General features: G+C 38.9%; 1 protein-coding gene across 2 annotated transcripts in view; it reads right to left on the reverse strand.

Annotated features, from left to right (window-relative positions):
* The window catches only part of CDH2 (cadherin 2), a 120,241-nt gene that overhangs the window by 34,307 nt on the left and 60,092 nt on the right, over positions 1–25,842 (reverse strand). For both annotated transcript variants that reach the window (XM_040587537.1, XM_040587538.1), the window contains exons 3-6: positions 5,567–5,793; positions 3,597–3,743; positions 2,372–2,527; positions 473–617 (exon numbers count right to left, since the gene is read on the reverse strand). In XM_040587537.1, the coding sequence (XP_040443471.1) occupies positions 473–617; positions 2,372–2,527; positions 3,597–3,743; positions 5,567–5,793 (675 nt within the window). The remainder of the gene's footprint in view (positions 1–472; positions 618–2,371; positions 2,528–3,596; positions 3,744–5,566; positions 5,794–25,842) is intronic.

The following is a 25,842-nucleotide window of genomic DNA, read 5'->3' on the forward strand; positions in this document are numbered from 1 at the left end:
TTTAATGAGATGTGAACAACAATTAGGGTTTTCTTGAGAATTCAGATTAAACTGTTCGATTTCAAATCCCAGTATTTTCAAAGTCCATGAGATTCAGAACTGGATCTCGTGGTATTTCGGAAGTCTCTTATACCCTGACCTGCTAACTAATGGCTATCATGAACATAGCTGTAAGAACTGTAACATAAATAGATTTTCAAAAACAGGAACCGAAGAGTCATATTCTTAAAGCCTTCTCTGCTTTAGTTTATGTACATAAACCTTTCTTCTTTTGAAAACTAATCTCAGCATGCTAAAAGGTGAATTAAAAATAAGGTGGAATAGTAAGACAGTATCTGAGATATTGCTCATCACATTAAAGTCGCCTTTGAAAGTAATAAAAGGTCCAAAGGCACCCCCCTTCATCACCTTGAAAATGATATTGTATACCTCCCTTCCCCCTCCCCCCCCATTTTGAAAGGCCATTTATTACCTGGCTTTGATCCTTCAGGGACTGTCCCATTCCAAACTTGGTGTAAGAATTCAGGTCTATTGTCATTCATATCAATGACATTAATAACGATGTCAATAGGATTTTCCACCTGGTTTCCATTTACATCCACTGCGTGTGCTCTCAGCTGCAAAAATTGTTGGAAGTATTAGAATTTGCACAATGTACAGGCACAAATAGATACAATAATAGGACATTTCAGGCCAGACATTTTTAGCTCAATGCATTTTGTGATCTGCCACTGCTCCTTCATACACATCTTTTAAGTTTTCAGGTTGCTAATGGAACTGCTGTTCAGACTTCTAAACTCTTCTAAGTTACAGGAGTTACTAGTTTGATTTGCTGAAAATTATTTTAGATCATGTAATTTTGATTTAACACCAATGCCTACTGTCTTTTATAATTCTGTTTTTAATAATGACCATTAGAAAACAGACTCTAAAAGTATGCAGATATATTTTAAACAGCTATCAATTTATTAGTAATCCACAGGGAATGAACACTGACATGACTTTCAAAAATTCTTGACTGATACTGTGTATATTGAGTAGACATGAATGCATATAGAATAGAAAGCATATAGAACACATTTGTGTTACCTGAACACCAAGGTAAGCCTTGTGATAAATCAGTCAGTAAACACACTGAAATTCCAGGCTAAAATTAAGCTAAAGTTTATGGACTGAGTTTCAAAGATACTGAGACACTTAAATTTAATGCCTTGATTGTCAAAAAGGGCTGAGTAACTACCTTTGACTGTCAGGTTTACCTAAATCATCTTGAATTGGGACAGCCAAAAATAAAGGAATACAGTATTTTCTGAATATGTAAACCTATGTATGCAGGCCAGAGCCCGCCAACTGTGAGGCAAAAGAGCAACTTTCTCCTGTAGCAGTCCTGCTGAAGTCCAGTATGTATGTATATATATATATATATATACAAACACATATGTATCTTCTAGCTACAAACCTACTAGAAAGGAGTAAGAAGGCATTATTAACTCACCACTCTGGAAATGACTCGTGTAAATGCAAATTCCTAAGTCAGTAAATCTTGAATTGCCAATGCCAAATTCAGTAAAAATCTTATGGATGCCAGAGCTGCTGTTCTCATGTGAGAACCATTCCCCTTGCCGACCCCAGACACCTCCTGCTGCATCCTCTGTTCAGGGGCAGCACTCGAAGGGCTTCCTGGAGCACAGGTTTAAGTTTTTAATCCACGTCATGCTGGTAACTCTCTCTAGGAGCTGGGTGACTTCTGTAATGATTTCAGTGTGGTCTCTTAAAAGCAGAGACAACTTTAGGCCACAGCCTGGTCTCCCCCTTCCTTCAAACCTTCGTTTTCCACTGCTACTGGAATCTGTGGTCTACTTTGTCAATTTCTTTAGAGCAAAGAATATCATTTTCATAAGATGACAGACCTAATTTACAATTCCATTAAAATGCTTAGATTTGCTCCTGAAAATGAAAATTGGTAGGTTATTCTTCCCATCCATTTCTCAAATCACAGCTGCTGCAATTCTAATAGCAGTCACATCCTAATTTAAATTGCTGAATTAAAAGTAAACTTTTGAAAAATATACAATACCATGGAGACTGTGATCAATGGCCTGTATTTGAAATATAAGCTACAATATCAATATTTTGATCTTTTAAAATTACTTTATCTAAATACACTTAATCACTGTTTACGTATGTTAATGTATCTAAGCTGCTTAAACATAGTAAGAGTTAGCCTTATTAAGTACAATAAATACAAATCTGCTACAAACTCTTCAAACCATATCTCACAGAAAACTAAATGTCGGCTGCTCAAGTCATGTTTGAAGCAGACGTTAATCTTCAATTTGATAATCTGATTTATGGTAAATTAAAGTCTTACATGAAAAGAAGCAATCTGCTCCCGGTCTAAAGGCTTTGTCACAGACAGCTGTCCTGAGATGGGGTTGATGATGAAGATGCCTGTTGGAGGTTGGTCAGCTCCTGGGCCAGTCACACTGTACCGTAGCGAGAGGCTTTTATCACGATCAGACCTAATCTATGTGTTCAAACAAGACAATGTTTACATTAGCTACAAATAACCGGTGGATGAGACTGCTGCCAAGACAAGCAGCAGCTTCTTTTTTCACCTTCAGGCTAAATTTATGAAAATAATTATTCTGGAAATGGCATAAAGTTAGTATGAAGCTTGAATTTTTTGATTGCAGTCTTTGTCAGAAAGCTGGGCAATGAATTTTCAGGAACATAAAAGTTTCCCTGCTTATTTCTCATAATAGGATGAATTGTATTAAACCAAATCAAGTAAGTATTCTGAACCTAAACAGAATTGTTTAGATCTTAGAGAAAACATATACTATCATAAAACTACACAGGAAATAAAAAGTCTGTTTTGTTTTCTTCCCTCCTGTATCTTCCCAGACCAAAGCTACAGACTGCCTTCTGCTACTGGCAGTAGCCCTTTAGAAACTCGCTGGTTTTTTAAGGCTGAACTTTGGTCTCATCTTCCAAGGGAAAAATTAAAGGGCTGTGCATCTGTGAGGAGCCACCAGTGTGCACATCAACAGAACAGAGCAAATCCACATCCTATCAACTTGGGCTAATGCTCTACCAAGTTTCAACAAACTGATCATGAATGACCAACCAGTACCATAGTTGGAAGCCCTCTCCTGCACAGGGCTCCTGGCAACGGCCACACCTGTGCTGCAGAGCCCTGTGGAATAGCTGGTGTCTTCAGCCCATCAGAACCTGTTTCCCTCAGCCTCTTGGTGCACTCCTACTGCTCACCCCCACACTCTTTCCCAGGTGGAAAACTTCAGTGCAGGAGACTTCAGAACTCCTGAACCAGCAGAGATCCTCCTTAACCACTTAAGGAAGCCATCACAGTGCCTACCACCTGAACCAAGGTCACCTTCCACCAGTGCAGGAGCACAGCAACAACTTAAAAAAACCTAGTACATGCAGCCAAGCCTGCTATGCAGAGGTAACAACAGAAGCCAGCCCAAAAGACTGATGAAATGTTTGGACAATGAACAAGACATCATTTATACAAAATCTCTTGAAGAGCTCTTCAAGGGACGCTGAAACCGTATTTCTATTAACTTCCTTACCCTAACTAATTCCTGAGGAAAAGGTCCTCTGGAATTTTCTGGTAGGTTGATTGGAGGAATAACCCAGTCTCTCTTCTGCCTCTTCAGAGGGCTGTTGTGCTTGTGTTGTTGCCATGGAAATATGATGTCTTCAATTTTCTTTTGGTCCTTTCCCAGGTACAAGATATAAGATTAAGCACATGTTAGAAGGAGAATTAATAGTAGGCATTACAAAGTAGCTTAGATACAATTACATAATTGACTGAAAGGCTGTCTTGCCTCTGTGTTCATAGACCTGTTTGATTTGCATTCACAGTGCGGTATGATAATAACCAGTATTATTTACAACCGCACTGCAAAATTTTAAGAACTCCTTTTCTTTTTTTCTTATTCTAGTTTGAGGAAAAAATGGAATTATAAACCATTTATACCATGGCACTACTGTGTAAGCTATACTGCACTTTCTGAAAAGTGGTTAATATTTTGCAGAATTTAATACTATGCCTTTATGTATTTCTCATTAGCTAGAACTTCAGTTCAGGTAATGTGCTACTGTACATTAAATTTAGATCTGGGTGTGCTAAAATATAATTTGAGTTCCAAGAGAAGTTTAATACATACTGGTAAGGAATGTCTCAAATATTTATGACCCTATTAAATCCCATAGAATTAATGCTGTAATTATTTTAAACCTATGTCAGCCATGATGGATGCAGTAGATGACCCACTTTACACATTGGGTATTAATCTCTGCTGGGTGTCAACATTCCCTTCCTATTCCCTTCTAGATCTGCAGTCATTCACCCTTTGGATGCCAGCACACATCTAGCACTTGCTTAAGGGTGGAGACAGGGCAACAAAAATGTTTTCCAAATCTTTTAAAACAAAAACTTTTTTTTTAAAAAAAAATCTAATCATATATGCCACAGAGTAAAAACAGATGCCCAGCTGAAGGCTAGATTCCACTACTCCACATTCTGTTGATGGTAAAGCTGCCTGAACTGGATGTTTATAAAGCACAGGGCATGCCCTGGTATATCTAAGCATCTGCTCTTTTACTAGACTTTTACAGACAAAATGACAAGATTTCCTTTGTTAAAAACATGGCTTAACAGATTTAAAACAATCATCAAGTAAACAAACAAAAAACAGGTTTACACAGTTCTGGTCTCCAATTGTTCTCAGGAAATGGGTCTTGCATAACCACACTGTCTATCTGGACATTATACTCATTAATGCACCTATTACGGGTATGTTAATCTATGAATAAATTTTGTTCTTTACTTGTAAACCAAGCACTTCACAAGAGAAGGTAAGAAACAGCAGGCAGCAAGTAATATACCAGAAAAAAGTGGCAGACCCAATACCGTTTTTCTAAAGAAAATGCATTGTTATTTGTATATTGCTAGGTCTGATTTTTGTTGTAGTACATGGTTTGTTCTATGGCAGCTTCCAGCAGAGGGAGACTATCTTCCTTACCAAGCGGTGCTGGATTCATGAATAATTTACAGTCTCCAATTTGATTATGAAGGGACAAGACAAAGCCAATATTCCCTGCCAGAAACGCTTTCCTACTACTGCTGTGAATCTATAGCTCCCATCTAATAAACGTGACTGATGCATGCTAGCACAGATTTGTTTATTTTGTGGTTATATTTAACTGCTTGAATAAATACCGTAATACTTTCAGGCAATTTAAAATAAAGAAATGACTGTGTCCGACTTAAAATTCAGGTATAAATCTCAAACTACACAAACAAAACGCTCCAACATAAATGAATCCTATATACTTAAGGCATGTCTTTCCACACCTTAGTAAAGCTACAGAACACCAGATTGTGCAGTTCTTCTAAAGCTTCATCTTCGCATGCACTAGGTGTCCATTCATAAACTGCCTCACGGAGATGTGCACGACAGACAGAATCTAATCCCTATTTTTAGGCCTGCTTGCAGAGATACATTTTTCTACCAGCTGAATTTAGTTGTTTTACCTTTTCTGAAGGCCCTGCAAAGGCTGGTTCAGGGGTTAGCTTCACTCTCATTTGCCATTCTTCCTGAGTTTCCTTGTCTTGAGCAGACACGATGAACTCTGTGGGCTCTGCTGAAAGTTGAAAGCTTCGCTCTGCATAGACCACACCATCTTCACCTACTCTGAAATCTTCTGGTTCACTGCTTCCAAAGAGTATTTTTTTGTTTCCATCACAGCTTTGAAATCTCACTGTAGAACAGACAGAAAATGAATAGCAAAAAATGAAAAAACAGCCCACTTGAACTCAGTGTGACATAAAATGCATTAAGAACAAATATTCAAAAGCAGAAAGACTTAACTCATAATTGCATGTGGTAATAGCAGCAACAAGATGTGTACTTTAGGGGTCAGTCCACATAACAGTGATATCCTTCAAAGCAAAGGTTTTAACCCTAGATATACTGCCTCCCTCCCAGAGACCTGCCCCACCCCAGCAAGAAAACTATTTCCATCCACATCCTACACTATGTTTCAGTCGGTTTCCAGTGGAACAGCTGCATCTCAAGCCTCAGAAAGATCCAGTCAAGTCAATTCATTAAAAACAAATTTAATTACACTGCAACCATAATTGCAAACACAACTGTGCTTCTAGCGCCTTCTCTGCCAACCGGGGTCAGGCAGAAACCCACAAGTCTGTTAAGAGATTAATTTCTGTGCCCAGCTCAGCCTGCAACTCAGCTCTATCATCTCAGGTAGGTCACTTACAAGCTATGGGCTTCAGTTTCCTCATCCACCATCTACAAGACAGAGGAAGCAATAAAAACTTACTTCACAGAGCAAATCTAAGTTAAAGACTTCACTTTTGGGGTTGGTTAGAAGCTGTTTCAAGTAACACACAAGTCCATTAATCTACTTAGGAGTTGTCTAATTCCTCACACACACACACACACACCCCGCTTCCTCCTTTTGTCCTGTTGGAAAGATACACATTGAAAAAAGAAGTCAGTGAAAACAGCTTTATAGATAATGATGTGAGGTGCACAAGAGAACTGGTAACAGGTTGCTGCTTTCTTTACCCAATTGCTTTTGCTACCGCTTATCTTCTGGGTTACTGCAAATAACAGTAGGTAAAAAAAAACCCCAAACCCAAAAACCAAAAAAACCCAGCGTGCTTTTACAGCCAATGACCATTCTTTAATGTTTCCAAAGCATTATGAAATATTTTGATTGTATGGGCAATAGAAGTGCAAAACATCATTATGAAGGTTGTGCTGAAATGCACATAGTGAAGGTGAAGATGAAATGAGGCTTTATGCCTCATTTCAGTTATTGGACTTTTTATATTGTGCTAAACCATGCACAAACTATTTAGCTTCAAAACCTAAAGGTCCCTTTTCAAGAAAAATCACTACTAAATGTCATGCATCATGTGCTCTCTTCTCTAACGCACTGTTTCCAGGAAGGTACTGAGAAGAATTGTACCTTTCTGTATTTGAACTTCAAGGACTGAGCTGCTGTTCAGATGACATATAGAATTTGTTTCCTTATTGCACCCCTTTCAGTTATCCGGAGTCCCCCATTTTCCCTCTCCTGACAGAAAAGATTGTACTTTAAAAGGGTCCAACATGTACAAAAATGATACAAAGCACAGCACTCCTCCAAATGAATGATAAAATGTCAATTCAATCTTAATACTGATCTTGCTGGGCTGGGCAGGGATACTGCTCTTTCCAGACAGCTTGCAGAGTTTGAAGGTCTCCCTCCATAAAATGCCAGCCTCACCTTGGGGAGATGAGCGTGACATGTCCACAGAGTTCTAAACCCAGGAAGAGCAAATCTGCCCAGGTAAAAGGCTGAAGCCTCACCACTAGGGCTCCTCCTGTAGTCCTCCTTGTAGATGTTGCCTCAGATCTTCCTCATTAACAGTGAGAGAGTGCTTCACTGAAATGCCAATAAATATTAGGCTCTTGTGTTAAGTTTTCATATAAATTATACTCTAGGCAATCCCTGTTGCTCCTTGAGTCCATTCTACCCGCTCCATAAAGTACAACTGACTTCCTCTCCTATGGATCTACAGACTACAGGTTTGCAAGATACGGAGAAGGTAGCAGAACCTCTGGTTTACTGTTCACATGAGAGGAGAAAATTGACAAAAGATCCAGCTTCCAGATGTTGACCATCCCAGTGATCTCCCACTCTTCAACACCAAGGCTTGCAGTTTGAGTCAGCTTACCATGCATGAGGTATGCTGGAATGCAACAGCCAACTGAGAAAATGTACAATTCTCAGCCAAGGATATAAAAGTATCAGTTAAAACAACGATGACAGCACGCAGAAATCATTGCCGCAGTCCTACTTCTGTAATTCTGATTAGTGAGCCTTCAGATCTGGACATTCTGTATTGTTTAGCACAAAAATAAAGAGGTGTCCAAGAACAGTTTACTCAGAAGCCACTACATCTAATGATTTAGGAACTTAGTGACGAGACTACCAAACAGTGCTGCTCGTACTTGGGTTCAGAGGCGAGGACCACCCATACCCCAGGCATGGAGAAGGCTGGTCCTCTTCCAAGCGTCATGTCTGTTCACAAACAAAACTCTCAGCTAGAAACAGTTCACATTAAGAGACTAAGGAAAAAAACCACGCAGCAATATAACCCATAGTTCTGAGCTTCTGCTGACCTCACATCTCAGCTACAGCTGCTCTCAAAATCTGCTCTTCAAAAGAGTGTCTCGACTGAAACGACAAAGAGCAAGCCAGATTCACCTCTGACTCTACTCAGACATACTTCTGAAAAGCAGAGAGTGGGAAAAAGAATGAATATTAATCTAAACTTTGATCATTACTGTTTTTCAAAAATGTGAATTTTAAAATTAGTACAGTCCAAAAGACTAAGATATCACAATATTTTATGGAAAATTATTTCCCACTATGGCACAGTAATGTAATATATTAATTTTAAATATATGCAAATTCATAAAGAGGATCCCCCCCCCCCATCTTCTTACATATAGACTCCTGTAGCCAAAAACCCCCACCCTGCTAGCCACTTCATTGATATTCCTCCTCCAGGCAACTGTATATTATGAAATTCAATGAAAATCCCTTTCCTTTGACAGTATCCTGGTAAAAACATATAAAATTGTCAATGCTTTCTGAAAATTATTCTCCCTTTGCAAGGCGCACACGTTAACCAATTATACTCAAGTATAACCATCTATAATTAAATTCCCTTGACAGAGTACAGGTTGTGCAGTAGCTACTCTCCCCCCAGTTGCATGGTTATCAGTCTTGTAAATTTGATTTAGATCACTTTGCTTCATTTTTCAGTGTTCAACTGGGATGAACAAAGAGCGATTTCTGACTGTAGGCTTTTAGGCAAATATTTTTTAAAAAATGCTGCAGGAAGTTTTTTTCTTCACTGAGAAAAATGGCTGTTTATATGAACCATGTTCTTTCTAACAACCACAGAAAAGGAAGGCATGCTTTCAGAAAGTTACTTTACATTGACAGATCAATCATATGGATTCTTTTAATTTTAAAAAAGGTTAACTAGATATATTATGCAGCATCTTTGTCTCACTTTATATGCAGTAGAAAGTGTAATCAAGTATATGATTTTACTGCTTTTTAATAACGCTCTGCATAAATGACCAGATGTATCTCATAATTTGTAAAAACAACTTGTGGATTTTTAAATACCTCTCTTTTGAGTATCTTCTGCATCTTCTGAAAAGCATCTGCTTCTTAGAAGTATATATTTGAAAGCATTAGGAAATACTCAATCATAATCTGAAATACACCTATATGTGGGTTTTAAAGATAATACCTTTGGTCATATCAAAGCAGTAATCCACAGCACGGGAGTAAATTCAGTTAGTTCACATGCTCAAAATAAGGCCATGCATAAGGGTTTACAAAAACTGTCTTTAAACAGAAGAAAAATTGTATTTAGTGTTAGTATATTATTAAACATTAGACCCTAAGACAAAGACTATTACTGTTCTAATTAGGGAGTCTTTTCTTGTCCTAAAACTAACACAAGTATAATCTGTTAAAAATAATTAAGAGAGGACCTCTGTGACCACAACAGTCTAAAATGAAAATCTACAGCTCTGGAGTATTAAAGCAAGCTTTCAAGTTAACACCCTTGCATGGAAGTAATTCCGACATATCCATACATGTGTAGTGTACAAAATGTTAAGAACTAAACATTCAAATTCATTTAAAGTGCACTAGAGAGCTACACCACACATACTCAGGTCTAACGAAATGAATGATTCATAGCACCTATAAAATACATGTCTAACCTCATGTACCTTAACAGTATACTTCAATTACCTAGAACCATTTCTCAGACAATAAAACCCCTTCTTCAGCTACTTGTGTTGGTTTGCGCTCTTAGACAATCTGTTTCTGCTCTTTTTGTCTTAGGCAGATAACATCGGAATTACTTGACCCAAGGACTGAGTACAGAATGATATAATGAGCTATATTATTAACATCAATTTTTCATGAACATATTCATGTACAATATAGAATATTAACACAGAATTTTCATTACTTGCTTTGATCCCAAGACAGTTGCATTGAGTTTGCTATCAGGATTTTTGTACTTTGAAAACATCCAATTGACTTCTACAAAACATCCACATGCATACAAACAAAAAAAGTGTTCTTCCTTCTGTAAATTTGCTGGAACGGTATTACTTCTCTTGAATGCTATTCCCAATGCCTCACCACCGACCTCAAGGCAAAGGCTCACTTAGGGGACATTATGGAAACTGCAACAAATTCCAAGTGCTAACAGCATAAGCGCTCCAGCAATACAGTTAAGAGTGTGTATTGTTAAATGGAAAAGCCAGGTATATTTAATCCACGCAGGATCACTCTGTAGCAGATAAAATAAACAGAATAAGAAAGTAGCTTACATACAACTACCTGCCAGATACCACTTTTACCTTTTCATAGAATGAGAAATTATGTGGCAACATTCTGCTCGAAGGCTCTAGCTATCTGCATACTTAATATCTGAACACCACCTCCTCCAAGAACCAGTCCTCCTACTTTTCCGAGAGAGAAACTGGAGAGAACTACACTAAACCACATTAAAAAATATTAACTACTTTATAAATTAGTCATTTATTCAGACTGGTTACTTCTGTATCTGTAAGGTGATGTTAGTCCTAACTGAGTGCACATGCTCATATTTCAGCTCAAGGCTTGGCAGCATGTGAAATGCCAAAGAAACATCCTTTACAACAACTATAGATTACTTTCAAGAGGACTGTGTTTTTGTCATCATGGTGGGCTGCTATAATCACAAAGAACTGAACCACATTCTAACTTGCCTTTTCCATCACCAGCAGCACACTTTTACAGTGGGTCTGATTTTACAACTTCCAAAGACCAGCTTAAAATCATAATACAATAAATGGGTGGTCTACAGCAGCCGGGAAAATGTCTTGTTCTCACCCAAAAGCTGAAAAAAATAACTACAGAAATTGCTGATGCAAAATAAATACGGAATAGAATCAGATTATTTTAGACAATGGCATTTTCCTACCTGTATTATAATGCAATTCATCAGTATATCCTTTAGAGATATTTCAATGCACCAGTGTTGTTTCTAATAGGTTCTTCTAGCCTTTTTTCTAATCCCCTTTTCTACTTTTATATCCATGCGCTGTAGTTTCCCCTGTACTCCAGACCATCCAGAAAAATCTCAAAGCAGTACTCATTTTGAGCCTTTCTTGAGTAACCAGCCTGCAACACTTCAAAAGAAAGCCTGGCTGTCAAAAGGCAGCTGCTTACCACTTTCTGAAAGACAAGCCTTCTAATTGAGTAATTGTTTTTTAAAACCTCTGCCTTTGCGCTGAGCACTGTGTTCTGCCACCCCAGCCCACGCCCAGTAGAAGGCTACTTCAGCGGGTCACACAAAACCAACTGGAGTTTTGCCACTTATTGAGGGCCAGATATAGCCATTTGTCTCTCATTGCTGTTTTCACTTCACAAGCTTTACAGCCTGGTGCCAAGTGAAAGCTACATGAAGCTCACAAAAAGGGGAAAGAAGTGTCACACCAAAAAGTTTCAACTGGGACAAAACTGGGGATATATTCAAGTTATCAGTTTTAGGAGTTTCATGATCTGACTTCTATCAGCTTAACTTTCCACATTTCTATGTTGTACTGTGTAATTATTTTTCTATTTAGTTAGGAAAACAATAATTAAAAGAAAAAGTGATTTTCAAGAGTTATGGTTTAATTCATACTATACGCTTATTTCATTAACGGAAAGAAGTTCCAGGGTGAACTGCAGCAGGCATTAGGTAAAACCTAGTACTAACATATGACTTTACTCTGCAGAATTAAGATGCTGAGTACTGCAGAAAAGCTGTAAAGTTGTATGATACACTAATAAAAATAATTTGTGCTAGTTACTGCAATGAAGACTCATTCAATGCAATTCTCTTTCCTGCCCCTCTCCCCAGACTGCTAGCTCCAAACAGACACACGCATTTCCTAAAATAACACACTTGCAAAGCAATCTGGCAGCCTACACAACAGAAGGATGTTGGACACAGACCTCCCTCTCCCTATTCCTGCAGCATATATTTTTCATTCTTAATTTGTACAATTGCATTTTGAGATTTTTTTCTTTTCAATTATTTTTTCCCAGGCTGCAACTGGGAAATAATAAAGCCCAGGACATACTCTGTCCTACATTAGACGACTGCTTCCTCATAAACCCTACTATCTCAAACACTAAGATCTGTTTTTAAAGTATTTTCTTTCACAGGTAGCTATCACCAGACTGTCCAATTCTTGCATTCATAGCAAAAGACTCAATTCTTTAATAAAATGCCATCTAGTTTCCAGTTCCCATAATCCTCTTTGTTTACAGAACAAAGTCGTAACAGGCATGCCAGAATGAAAATGGGGATAATGTTCTTTCTATTTGATAGAAATGCTTCTGCAGCTTTTCAGAATGAGAATACCAGCCATCAGCAAAACACAGCACTGGTATCTCAAACAGAGCCCAAATTATATCTGATTCACTGACCCTTTTCAGTCCTTGCCTCTACCACTTACTGACACAAAGATCTTCTGCGCTTTGACACCCCTTTTGTCTTTATTTTAGAAAAAAATAAAATGCAGAAAAAAAGAATAAGCATCTTCAAGAAGGGGAAGTACTTATATTTCAACAACTGCTTTTGTTTTAAAACACAAAAAGGTTTCTTTCCTTTTTCCTTCATTCTGCATTGTTTAAGGCAATTTCACTATAGATGAACCTATAGGCCCCTGCAGAGTTCGGTGCCAGCTTTTTTTTTTCTAAATGATGCTAGCTGAAAGAAAACTCGGTAATAAATGTCATTTCTGTACTCTGGAGTATGCAATGCACCTTTAATACTTTCCCAAGTATACCATTCTACACAGTAATAAAAAGAAGGATTAAACACTAATCTCTTATACCCATAATGCATCAACTGACTACACCTGCTAAAATCCAATTTGGTAATTAAAAAATGTATCTACTGAACAGTCAAACCAGGAGACTAAAGGGAAAGTACTGTCTGTGCACATAGCTAGCAGAAAACAGTTTGAAAATTCAGGCACTTAACACAAACCTATTTTTACCTCTATTCATTTTTATGTGACCTTAAGCAGTGTAAGAAACAAATACCTACAATTATGGTGCAGCAATTAAAGGGCAGTTTTATTGCTACAATAATGACTTAAATATCTAGTAAAACCTCCATAAGCAGCTTTGCCTTTTATTGTTTCTTTAGAAAATGAAAAAAATGTTAGCTTATTGGTTTTTTCCTTTTTTTTTTCTTTCCTTTTTTTGGGGGGCCCTCCCTCATTAGAAATTAGGAAAGCAAGAACAAAGTATAGATGCTTTCATATATTCTCCTTGCTAGCTGTTGCTGGCTTAAAGTCCTTCTAAGCTTCAGGTTTCATTTCCTCTAGCTCTTCTTTCTTTCTTCTTTATTCCTCCTCCTCCGCCTCTCTCTAGGTGTTCTGTTTTCTACATTTTTTTAAACTGACTTTATCACCTGATGCTCCCATTTTTCCTGCCCCCTCTTTCAACTGTACTCCAGAGATGCAGAGGTGCCAAAGCGTTACGAATTTCAGGCTGACAGCCCAGGCTGCAGCTCAGGCTTCAAGCACACCCAGGCAGAAAGTGCCCGTCACTGGAAGGCTGTCTTTAAAAAAAAAATAAACTAATTAATAAATAAAAATGCAGGCTCCTGGAGTTTCTTTAAAGAAGGAAGACTTGCTGAAATATCAAATGGGTGTGTACTTTCAAATAAGCTGACGATTAATGTTTCACCAACTCAACCAGTCAGCAGTTTTCCACTGCGGCCTAAACCCCTACACTAAGAAGGGTTTAGGAGTAACAACAGAACATGGGGAGAAGCGTGCATTTATCACGTTTAGGGTACGTATCGCTTCTAACCATGAAAAGAAATACAATAAAATAAAAGTAGGGATTTTTTCTCATTAGATTATAGGACTTCTCAGGCAGTTGTGAATGTTGTATTTGCACTGCATTACAACTAACAAAAAAATCCAGGCTCTGACAAAATGGCAGTGATGCCAATGCTCCTGCTTCTCATTAAAAAGAAAAAAAAAAAAAAAAAAAAGGTGTGTGTCTTGAAAACAGATATGAGACCATTTAATATTCTGTACTCTGCTGCAAAAGGAGGAGGTTGTGGTGAGGTGGGTGTCAGTCTCTTTCCCCAAGCAACAAGTGACAGGACAAGAGGAAATGGCCTCAAGTCGCACCAGGTGAGGTTTAGGTTGGGTATTAGGAAAAACTTCACCAAAAGGGTTGTCAAGCATTGGAACATTGTCAAGCCCAGGGAAGTGGTTAAGTTGCCATCCCTAGAGGTGTTTAAAAAATGTGCCAACATGGCACTTAGGGACATGGTTTAGTAGTGGACTTGGCAATGCTAGGTTTACAGTTGGACTCTGATCTTAGGACTCTTTTTCCAACCAAAATGGCTCGATGATAGCCCAGAACACCACTCACTGCCTGGAAACACATTTTGCAGTCCCCCTCACGTGGCTATGGATGCAGCAAGAGGAAAGGGGACAGTTTACCCGCAGCTGCTCTTCAACTTTCACAAACCAGTGCACATTTGAGGGTGATGACCCTCCACAAGCATCAGCACTGCTTTTCCTCTCTCCTGTCCTTCTCTGTCTGATCTGTCCAACACTGGTGGGTTTCGTCACTCCCCCACAGGTGCCTCCCATGGGCAGCACACTACAGTATAATTTTCCAAAGCTGCTATTATTTTTAATGATTTTTAAAAGGGCCTTAAGTCAACCTCAAGTTAGTGTGGCAGCTCTGCGTGCCACTTCATTCCTAGAATGTAAATTCTGTTATCTCCAGGTTCCCCCTGGAGAACCCTCCCAGCCAGTGGAGCTGGACATGGACACAACTGCACCAGCATCCTCACAGCAAACAGCAGGCACAGCCTATCTCAGAGCAGTGCCACCCTATAATACAGGGGCGCTCATTACCTTCACAAATGGATAATGGTAAAAACCCACCCTATTTCCTTCTGTATAAAAAAAAAGGGCAAGAAACCTAACAGTTGCCAAACGGGGTGGAAGAAGAGCAGGGACAGCCTAGCAGTATTTACACTGATGTGTCAGATAGCAATAAAAATCATAAATCCCAGGGATTATACTATCACTGGATCATATCCAGTAGGCCTCAGGCAGAAAACTAGTTGGCATGGCAGCTTAATGTTATCTAGTCAGACTGCAGGTTTTTATTATTATTATTATTATGAAACCCATATCTGACCTTAAAAATCAAAAAAGCACTGGGTGACTGGTGCAGGCTAGTACAGTGTATTTCACAGCCAGGCCACAGTAGTGCTTCCCATAACAAAGCAGAGGACTCAAAAAGGTAGGGCAATGCCTTTTCTCATTCTCAGAGAGGAACTGTGGGTGAAAGTAACCTCTAAATGGGTATTCTTTGTATCACTTTCATAATTTAAAATGGCAAATGTGATGTGCCAATTAATCATTAATTGATCATTAGAGGGGGAAATATCAGGGGAACTGGCAGGAAAATGCCTAATTCTGTGTATTTTAAGGTACTTGTATCACCTGGGTTGTTTATTCAGCAGCCTGTTATAGCTTCTCTCCAAAACACACCTCACATTCCCCCCAGATGCAATAAATCTGTGTAGATATCTTAAAAATAATGAAGGACCACTGTATTAGCCATCCTGTTTAAATGACTAAGACATATATAATGAATCATTTGACACTGCTGACCATGGAAGTTCACCTAAAACCCTGCAACACCATAGTGAAACATTGAAGTTGTATTCAGTCCTACACATAGGAGCAAAGAGTAATCATTACATATTTTACATATACTTCCTCTTGAGCTAAAATAAGTACAACGATCAGAAGAAAAATAATCCAGTGCTGGAATATTTCTCAGTGACTGGCACTTTGGGAATGTTCAGGGATGATTATTAATTACTTTTATTTTCTTGATTGATTACCTAAACCATATTTGCAAGGAGATGAAAACCATCTATTGTTGTAATGTTACCAAATCTGAACAGCACAAAAAGAAAAACAAAAGAGGAAGATAAATTTGGCTTCTTTGGGTTTGAGCTGCAGAGTCAGGACCTCAGGCCTGAGTCTTCTCAAATTACTGTTTTATTTCACGTAAGGTCTACCTGGCTGTAGGTAAATTAGAGAAACTACTGTCCCTTCATGTCTGACTGCACTATATAGTGCAAACTTCTTAGAATGACCAACACAAGGTCACTTGTGTACAGTTGACACAGTTTAAGTCAAAATTCAAGTGATGCTACTTTCCTTCAAGAGTATTTACCATTCTTTGCATATCTTGTCTAGGGATTACAAAATTATGATGCTCAAATAATCCATTTAAATTCAAATTGACAGGAATAAAAAAGGTGTTATGCTAGGAAAAAACACCGATAAACACTGTTTTCTCCACAAAACACAGACAAGTGTGACAGCAGCACAACACAGTACCCGGGTTAATACAGGAAGGAAAAAAGAAAAATAATCCTCAGATACAATATGCAGAGAAATGAGAAGGATACAGACAGACTTAATTCAAGAGGTGACTTTCAACACAGCCATTGCAAAATTAAGACATAGTTGAGGATCCTATGCCAAGACAATGCTGTGCAAATTTATGCAATTTATTCCAGGTGGGAACAGACCTGGCTGAACAGACTCTCATTTAACAATCGTGATTCAGTCCAGCCACGGAAGAACAGAAAAGAAAAAGAACAGATCTTCTGATATATTTGAAGATATGCTTCCTATGATAAATGCAGCTGCCTTTATTTTATGTCTAGACTTCCCTGTGGGCCGTGTGAGCGCAAAACACAAGACACTTGACATTCAAATTGTGTTAGATTGGAATAATGCCTGAAAATGGCAGGGGCTTGACTGATTGAACTAGAACTGAAAATTCTACTTTTAGGAAAGCCTAAGGACAGGAGCAGGATATTACCTTTCTGAACCCTTTTGCTGGGTTTAACCGTTACAAGAGCTTCCAGACCAAAGATTACAGTTATAAATATCACAATGAAAAACCCACATGTGATTATGGCTCCTAAAGGGAATCATTAGGATTCATTTCTGGATGTGGCAATTAACCTATTACTGTCTAAGTCAAGACTATTTTTCTGAGAAGCAGTGAGGTATTGTACTCTTTACAGTCTTGATTTTTCAATTGTTAGTCACAACATCTTAAGTTTCTTTGTAAAGATTATGCAGCATCACCCTCCAAACACCCAGACTGCAAAGTGTCTGGGGATTACCCCTACAGCAATCAGTACAATGGGACTGATCCTTGACTGGAAGATCTAGGTACTAGATGAAAATAGTAGTAACTTCTAATGTTTACAAGAATCAAAGACTGTCCAAGCACCTGGACAACAGAAACATTTGGTGCTAACTTGCAAAATCTGTGCATCACAAAACCAAAACTAAATTTGCCTTCAGAAATCCAAGTACTGTCTTATTCCAATAGAAAAGCACTCCCTTCTTTGATTACCAGAATACTAAATACTCATTTCCAAAAGGAATCTAAGCGGAAAAGTCCCATTGTAATAAACATTTCAACATTTCAATGGCTATTTCAACTGTCATTTGTGTTCCTCTCAATTTTCCTCACATTTGAATTCCCCAAAGACACCTGTTGCATTCAGTCATGAGAACAAACATCTCCTTTCACTTCCTCTCCCCCAAAACAATGCCAAACTGCAAAGGGAATAAAGAAAGCCAAGCTAAACTTACTATGTACTTCAGAAAATACTACCCAGTGTGTCCTACAGTAATGACCGCTGATGCAGAGATATTTTTCCTTAGGATAAGCATTATCATGAGCATCTTGCACAAAGATCACCAAAATGCTGTATTTTGATAGCTAATATAAGTAGATTCATGATCTGTCTAAAAGATTGTGTAAGTTACTCATAGCAAAATTCTTTCCTTTCCTGGTACACGATGCACACAGCTCCTCTCCAATAAATCACAGACACTTACTATAACCAAGACATGTCTTTGTATGCATACAAAAATGCTTTCGGTCCATAAACGCAGTAGTTTCACCTATCGAGAGAAGACGGAGTCATTCTGCGAGACAACATGCTGAATTTCTGTTGAAACAAAACTGTAGAGCGTGAAATAGCAACCTGTCATCAGATGTTGGGAGTCTGATGTTCATCACCGGCAGCTAAAACCACTCTCTCCTCCCACCTACGTCTGAGGGAATTGACAGCCATCTGCATGCAGGTCTGGCTAGTCTACACCCTGCAGGCAAGGGCTGGAGTCAAACTCTGCAATGCTGTTTAGGTTCTGTTTCACCAGGGTTTAGGGCTGTGTTCTAGGAAGTTAAAAAACAACAACAGAAAAAGACCAAATGAAAGCACAAAACAAAACAACCACCCCCCAAAAACCCCAAACAAAACCCCAAACCAAGCAAAACCAACCCAACACAAAAAAGCCACAAAAGAAACCCCCGCCTCCCCAACATGCAGACTCTGAAATCCAAGGAAAACCAAGGCTCATTGTTTTCTATTTATTTCAAGTAACTTCAGTGCAGGTGTTCTCCACTACTATCTACTTTCTATTGAAATATGCACACTGTAATTGGAGAATGGACCCATATCCCATCAACCTACCTCATTATATATTAAAGCTAAGGAATTCAGTTGCTCTCAAGAGGAGGCTCTCAATGAATACAGCCTGAGAGCCTACAAACGCAGGCTCCAGTAGTGCCTACATCTCCTGGATAGTGCCTTCTGGACATCACACATCCAGGTTTGTTTGGACAGGCTGCTCACAGGGATGGTACTGCAGACCTTCCTGCCCAGTGGGAGAGTCCACGTGGCTGGTGCATAACACTTTGCTGGGGTAAGCAGTCAGATTAGCAAGCAATATAATCAATTTGGTCAACTATCTCAGCCAAGCACTCCGAGTCCAGAATAACCCTTATTAAGTTGGGCAATAGCTATGGTAAATAAGCGTTGCGTTATTTTGATTTGCCATTCAGGGCTCAGATCGTAGTATTTAAAGATCACCTTCCCATGAGAAAGGGATCTCTGAACGATAAAAGCAGCCTCTCCAGCAGCAAGAGAAATGGAACAGATCCGACCTTACACTGAACATCTGAGCTACATTTTAAAATACTGGCACCAAGACATGATTACTTTGCTTTGATATGCTGCCAAGAAAAAGAAAAAGCAAAGAGCCATTGAAAATGCAACTCCATTTAGAAGCTGTGTCCATTTTCAATAATCCTTGTAATACTGCGTACATAAGTTAAGAATGTCACAAAACCCAACAGACTATGATGTCATAAAATAATAAGATTCATGTGAAGGTCTTAACACATTCGTGCTTAGTAGTGTCAAATAGATCAGGAAAAAATACCAAGGAACATGTAAGTAATGCCACAAATTAATTATCTACAGCAACCTGGGTATTGAGAAAGGCATTTGGGTAAAATTAACAAGACTTTTGGCTCACAAGCACACAACATGGCTGCTGTTCATCAGAAGTTAACATTTTGACAAAACTCACTACAGTGCTTTTCTTTTTTAAAAGAAGCAGAGATGTCACTTTTAATGTGCAACTGTTGTAATTTTGCCCATTATAGACATAACTTAACAATTTCCAAAAAAACTGGTATCACCAATCTGTATGCTTTTTCCTTAACTCCTTTGTTGTTGGATGTCTCCAATACTACAATTAAACTGTTTCTGTGCAGACCAAGGAAAAAGAACAACTGGAGACATCTAATATTTTAGTCATGCAACTGCGATTTATCTGTGGTACTCAAAAAGCCCTCAGGATAAAAATCAGTAACTACATTCAATCTGTTTACGAATCACATCCAACTGTCTCACGTACAGCTGCAGAGCTTAGTTTTTACTTTAGCTTACCTTCAGATCTAATAAATTTCTGCTCTTTTGCAAAGTATTGCAATGCTAACTTGTTTTAACATTAATTAATCTCCCTTTCCTTAATTCACCTTGTCTCCACCATGTCTTTTCCTAACCTGCCTTCTACAAGACGCAGCTTGATTCTCTGCCTTCACATAATGCAACTAGATGTCTCCAAGAGATGTTTGCCATAAAATGTGCTCATGTCATTCAGGGCAATACTATTGCTACGCAAGTCCTTGTCTCTTAGGTGCCAGTGAGATCTCTGCTATCATTCTCGCAAATGAGACAGACAGGAAGAGAATAAAAAGAGTCTCGGCTCCAAAGGTAGCAGACACAATGGTCTTCCCAAAATCTTGATGCAGGGTGGCAAAAGCAAGAGAAACAGCAATGCCTTAGGAAATCAGTCTCCCTTACCTGGGACAGCTTACTTCATGGTATTTTAGGAGATAACAACAGGGGACACATTACTTCTTTCCACTATTCCATCAAATGCTTTTTCCCCATCACAACTAGAGATGCTCTTAATTAAAGATGGACAAAAAGCGAACTTAACTTATGCTGTCTTTACAAAAGATTCAGAAACAATTCTTAAATCCATTCCAACAAACAAGCAAGACCTAAATTCAGAAGACTTCCACAAAGGAATGAGAAATCAACACAACGGTCTGAAAAGAAAAATTGGAAAAGTCATACGAAGTAATCAAAAAAATGAACGAGGAAGAACAAAACACCACTCAAAATACTGTCCTGAAAACTCGTCACCACTTAAACTATGTATAGAAATCTTTGGGGGTTTTTTGGGGTTTTTTTGATTTTTTTTTTAAAGTATGATTAATGTAAATGTATCCTCTCTTGTCAAATAGGACCATTCTCTGTTAGTAGCCTCATCAGGTCAAAAACATAGTTGAGCCTGTGGTGCTCATTGACCTGAATGGAAAACTGAACATTTAAGAACAAAAAACCTATGTCATTTCTCTAGATGAAAATGGAAAGGAATAATTTTTACTTAAACATCTTTTCAGTCAGGCAGCAGTTTTTATTTTAAAAATATTTATCAGTAATATTTGATACTTTTTTTACTTGTGGTCATCAACTGCAGAAGGCTGAGATGTGGGGTTTTTTAATTAATGTAAGAAAGAAGACTTTGTCCTTTACTTTTTCATCTGAGCCTGAAATACATTTAGAAGGCCTACTCAACAAATTTAGGTAACTTTGAATTAGAGGACTGGCTCATCAAACCTAAATGCAGTTTTGATACTGTTTAATGTTGTGCTCTAAAATATTGCTGCTTTCCAAAATTAAATTTACCAAGTTTTTAAAAGGTGTACTTTTGTTTCCTGGCATAGTACATTATTACGTTCACTGGACCAATAGCCAAGTCTACATTTTTCATCTGCTTATAAACATTGTGCACATGTAGTAATGATTTTACTATTTCCTTTCTTTACCATGGATGATAAATTCCAAGAAAAGCAAACAACAAACTTTGGGGGGGGCATCGAATGTACCTACTACAGAACATGATCTAAGGTAAACAAAAACTGTCTAGTAAAGGAGGCAGGGAATGGAGCACAACATCCACCCCTGCCCCTATTAACGCTGCTTTACTGGGTGACCCTGAGGAACATCCCTCCCAGGTCAAGCAGGAGCAGTTTCACTGCAGAAGCAAAACGGAGGTCAAGAGATGAGAAGTGAGGAGGATCCACTGCTACTGCTGCCAGGGCTGAGCCATGCAGTTTCATGCACAGGGCAGCCTAACCACAAGCAGTTTCTACTGCTATAATTGCTGCAGACCTCTGTCTTTCCAAACAAGAGAAGCCACCACAGCCTCTCCTCAGACAAGGAATTTATGCCCTGACACACAAACACACAGCTCGAGAATACAAGATCAAACGACAGAAATGCTATAGCCCAGAGTATTCCAGTGACAACGCTGCAGGGGCAGCTCTGCCATGTAGGCAGCACAAAGGGTCACACAGGTCAGCAAAATATCAAGGGCAGCAAATTGTTTAGTGACTGTTTTGTTTACTGTGCAAGTGGCTTTTGACTAGGAGGGGTGGTAATTCTTTCCAGCTTGCCCTGGGCAGTAAAAGCTATAAAAGCGCATTTGTACTTGACTGGTGTCTACGGACATCAGGCTGAGTCCTAAGTCTACTTCTTTACCAAGTTCGCCAAGCGGGACGCTACATGTGGCACACCTGGGTATTTTTTTCTCTCCCCTTGCCCGCACACCCACACACCCCGCCCCCAATTATTCCACATAACACGTCCAGAAAGAGTATTAAGCATGCCAGTCCAAAAGGAAACAAAAATCAGGCAAAGAATTTCCTCAAACTCTCAAGCTTTTAGCACGCTGCTTTTGCAAAGGTTTACAATTTGAGCAAGAATTTGCTCTTATCTTCATAGGAAAATACAATGCTATGCAGATTCCTCGTAAGAAAAATCTCACTCTGGCTAAAGATTTGCATGGCAAGTTGAAGGAAGCAATAAATGTCTGAAAAATAATTTTATTTACAGCTTGGCAGAAGTTAAGTACCAGTGCCCACTAGCAGGCATTACCAATGACAAAAATAGAAATATAGATTTTTGAAGTTTATTTATGGACCATTAGGTAGTTTATGCTGCACCACTATCATGTTAAATGAGAAATTACAACACTGCAGGTGACAACTGGGAATTTCAGTAATAACCTTGAACAATCATTTTATGTTTCCACCCAACTCTAGGAAAAAGGGCAATTTTTGTCAAAACTCCTAAAATTGAAGTAAACTGTAAAATACTACATTATTTTAAGAATAAGAAGGTGACTTTGGCTAATACTGATCCATTTAGAGGCAAACAATCCACCTTTCAAAGTGAAAGTGTTCATTTAACATGAAACACTGAAATGAAAAAAAAATTAATATATTAAATTGTGATTATTAAATGCAACTACCAACAATAACTCTGGGAAAAGTGCTTTGTCTTTTAGGGTATTTTGATAGCACACAGTAGAGTAAACCTAATTATAGTTTCAAGGTCTTCATCATTATGTAACTCAATGCCCACATCAGTCAATTTACTAAAACATTACATACACATGAAATAAATGATGTATGGTGCAACTGAACAACTAAAGGAGGGCAGACACAATACTAAGGTGAACTTAAGAAAGACCTGAAAAGCTGGAACCAGCCAGTCAATAGCCTGTTAATATACCAAGTCCAATCCAATCAACCTTATGTTCCTACAAGTCTTTCTAAAACTCTAAACCCTAAAAAAAAAATTAAATAAGCCTGCCTCCCCCACTCCCAGCTTCTAGGCATTATTTGCAGCACTGTTCTCTTAAAATTGTTGGATGACATCTACTGGAAATTTGAGTTCATGTTGTTTTCAAAAAGAACCCAAAGTTTGAAAGTGTTAACAAGTCAGCTTCATATTATTTATAGTTGCTTTAAATGAGGCAAGAGAAGAAAAACAATTAGAGACTGCTATAGAAAAGAGAAATGCCTGAATTTTCATTTCTAATTTCATTTGAAAGTTAAACAAAAAAAAACCTTCCTGGACATGCATCTCAAAATTGATACTTAAATAAATAAAACATCAACAAACAAAGACCAGGTTTTCCAGACTAAAGCCGCTGCGTTTGCAAAGAAAGCGCTAAAGGGAAACAAGTAGATACCAGAAACCTCTCTGTACTACACACTGGTATTGATTTGGAATAGTTTGGTATGCATGAGAACTCCAAGACTGCATCCCAGGGAAATGACAAGGAGCCATGACATGGGTGTCTGATGCCTGGAATCTTTCCACCAAACAGAGGATTTACTCCTGTTGCTTTTCCTAAAAGGGCTAATAGCATGGGGGGGGGGGGGTGGGGGAGCAAGGCTCACAAAGCATGTCTCAGTTTCCCCCGTCCTTGACAGTAATACCCCCTTTGCCCCCCAGTTAGGCTGCTCTGCAGAAACCCTGGTAGAAAACCATAGGAAATGTTTCTAAACAGACAGTGCTAAGGGAATACATGTCTCGTCTCAACTACCACATGCAAGCATGGGGGAAATGCTTCTGCCAAGTTAGTTTATGGCCCTGGTCATACAAACCATAGGTTGCTCTCATTCATTCCACTGCAGGCTACAGCTTCACTTAGTCCTTTCTTACTGTCTACAGGCAAGTCCGTCCTTACCCCTTCAACTATACCGATACAATGCTTGCAGAAATCAATTTTATCTTTAAGATACTGGATTCTGACATACAAATAAATTATGGCCTACAACAAACACTAAATGGATGCAGCATCTTCAGGATCTGAGATGGATTTAAAGGCATATGTAACACAAGCAGAATTGACAAAAGATCCTTAATAAAGATTTCCCAACATATATCAATGTTGTCTATCTAGATGTATATCTATGTACTTTTACAGAACAGTGAGTTTGCCAATAGAACAAAATTGCAACCACTCAGGCTGGAATTTGCCGTAAAAGGATTTTATTTCTTTTTCTTTTGTCTAGATACATGGGTCTCGGCCATTTCTGAAAGTGAAAGTATGAAAAACACTTGCTTTACTCCTACTGATGCCCATGCTAACTACCTTGGAAAGGCCCATTGCAAGGGACAGGGTGGTGGTTCTTGACTGTTGCAGCTGGCACAAATAATTACATTATCTTTAACTACTCTTCACTTTAGCCAAGAGACCAGTCTTGGATCCAGTTTCTCCTAGGCAGCTGTGAGGCAAATGGACAACTCTAAGTCCCAAAGCCCCTAACATCATGGGAGACAACATGTGTTGCCCTTGAAACCCTATTTCATCACCAGTTTTCTCTAAGCCAGTGGCAGAGATGTACATTACACAGAAGGAGGCACAGAGGCTAAAGTTCTGGGGCAGACAAACACTGGAAAAGGACTGCTGCTCAAGGAACACGTACCACGAATGATTCCTGCCCCCTCCAAATTCTGCAGATTTCCAAGTCTGCAAACCGAACAACTATATGGAAATCATAAAACTCTTAAGTATTTTCACTATCTGAACTTAAATATGAAACCAGCAATCATTCAAGGTGGTGGCACACATGAGCAACAAAGAGCACGCAGAACACAAGATTCAGTACATCTCTATTCAGTGGCAGGAAGGCATCTATTATCAGATGCAGAATGGACCTAAAATGCAAAGAAAGCCAGCATTGTTGCAGGCGTTACTGGAAACATCCTAACTGCTCGTTACAGTTAGTCAAAGAAAGATGAGCTGGGACAACCCCAAAATAATGTCTTTTGAACTGATAAACCAAAGCTTAATTCTTGCAATAAAACTGGAACTGAAGCAAGCACTAGGTACTACCCAGAAAACTCACGGATAAAAAACAGCTAGAGGCTGGCCTTCAGAGCCCATTTCAGCAAGCTCACTATAGAGCAACAGTGAAAGATGCAGTCAGCCTTTTAGACATGGTTGTCTTGGAGACACCAGAACACACTGCATTGATGACAAAGGAAACAAAAAGCTGGATGCACTTTCTAAGGCTTTTAGTCTGCTCTCTTTCATGTGGAGTTTACAGAGGAGGGCCTCCCTGGGATGGGTATGCAGAGAATGCTGGCAGCAGGACCAGCTCACTGAGGTAGAAATCCGCACTTGCTTCAGACAGCATTTCATGCAGCCCCAGAGCACCCTTTATCCCCAGGAACGCGTGACATGGCAGCTCCAGCAGATGAAACTCACGTTTGCTCACTTTGAAAGTTTAGCTGTGCACAAGCATTAAACCCTTCCACCTAAGAATCTTTAAGAGAAATAAAGCAAGCAGTGTCTCTTGGTTTGTGCAAGGGCCCTAGAGCTGCTCTGGAGACTCTCTCAGTTTACC

The sequence above is a fragment of the Falco naumanni genome, chromosome 3 (genome assembly GCF_017639655.2).
Source record: "Falco naumanni isolate bFalNau1 chromosome 3, bFalNau1.pat, whole genome shotgun sequence".
Taxonomy (NCBI): Eukaryota; Metazoa; Chordata; class Aves; order Falconiformes; family Falconidae; genus Falco; species Falco naumanni.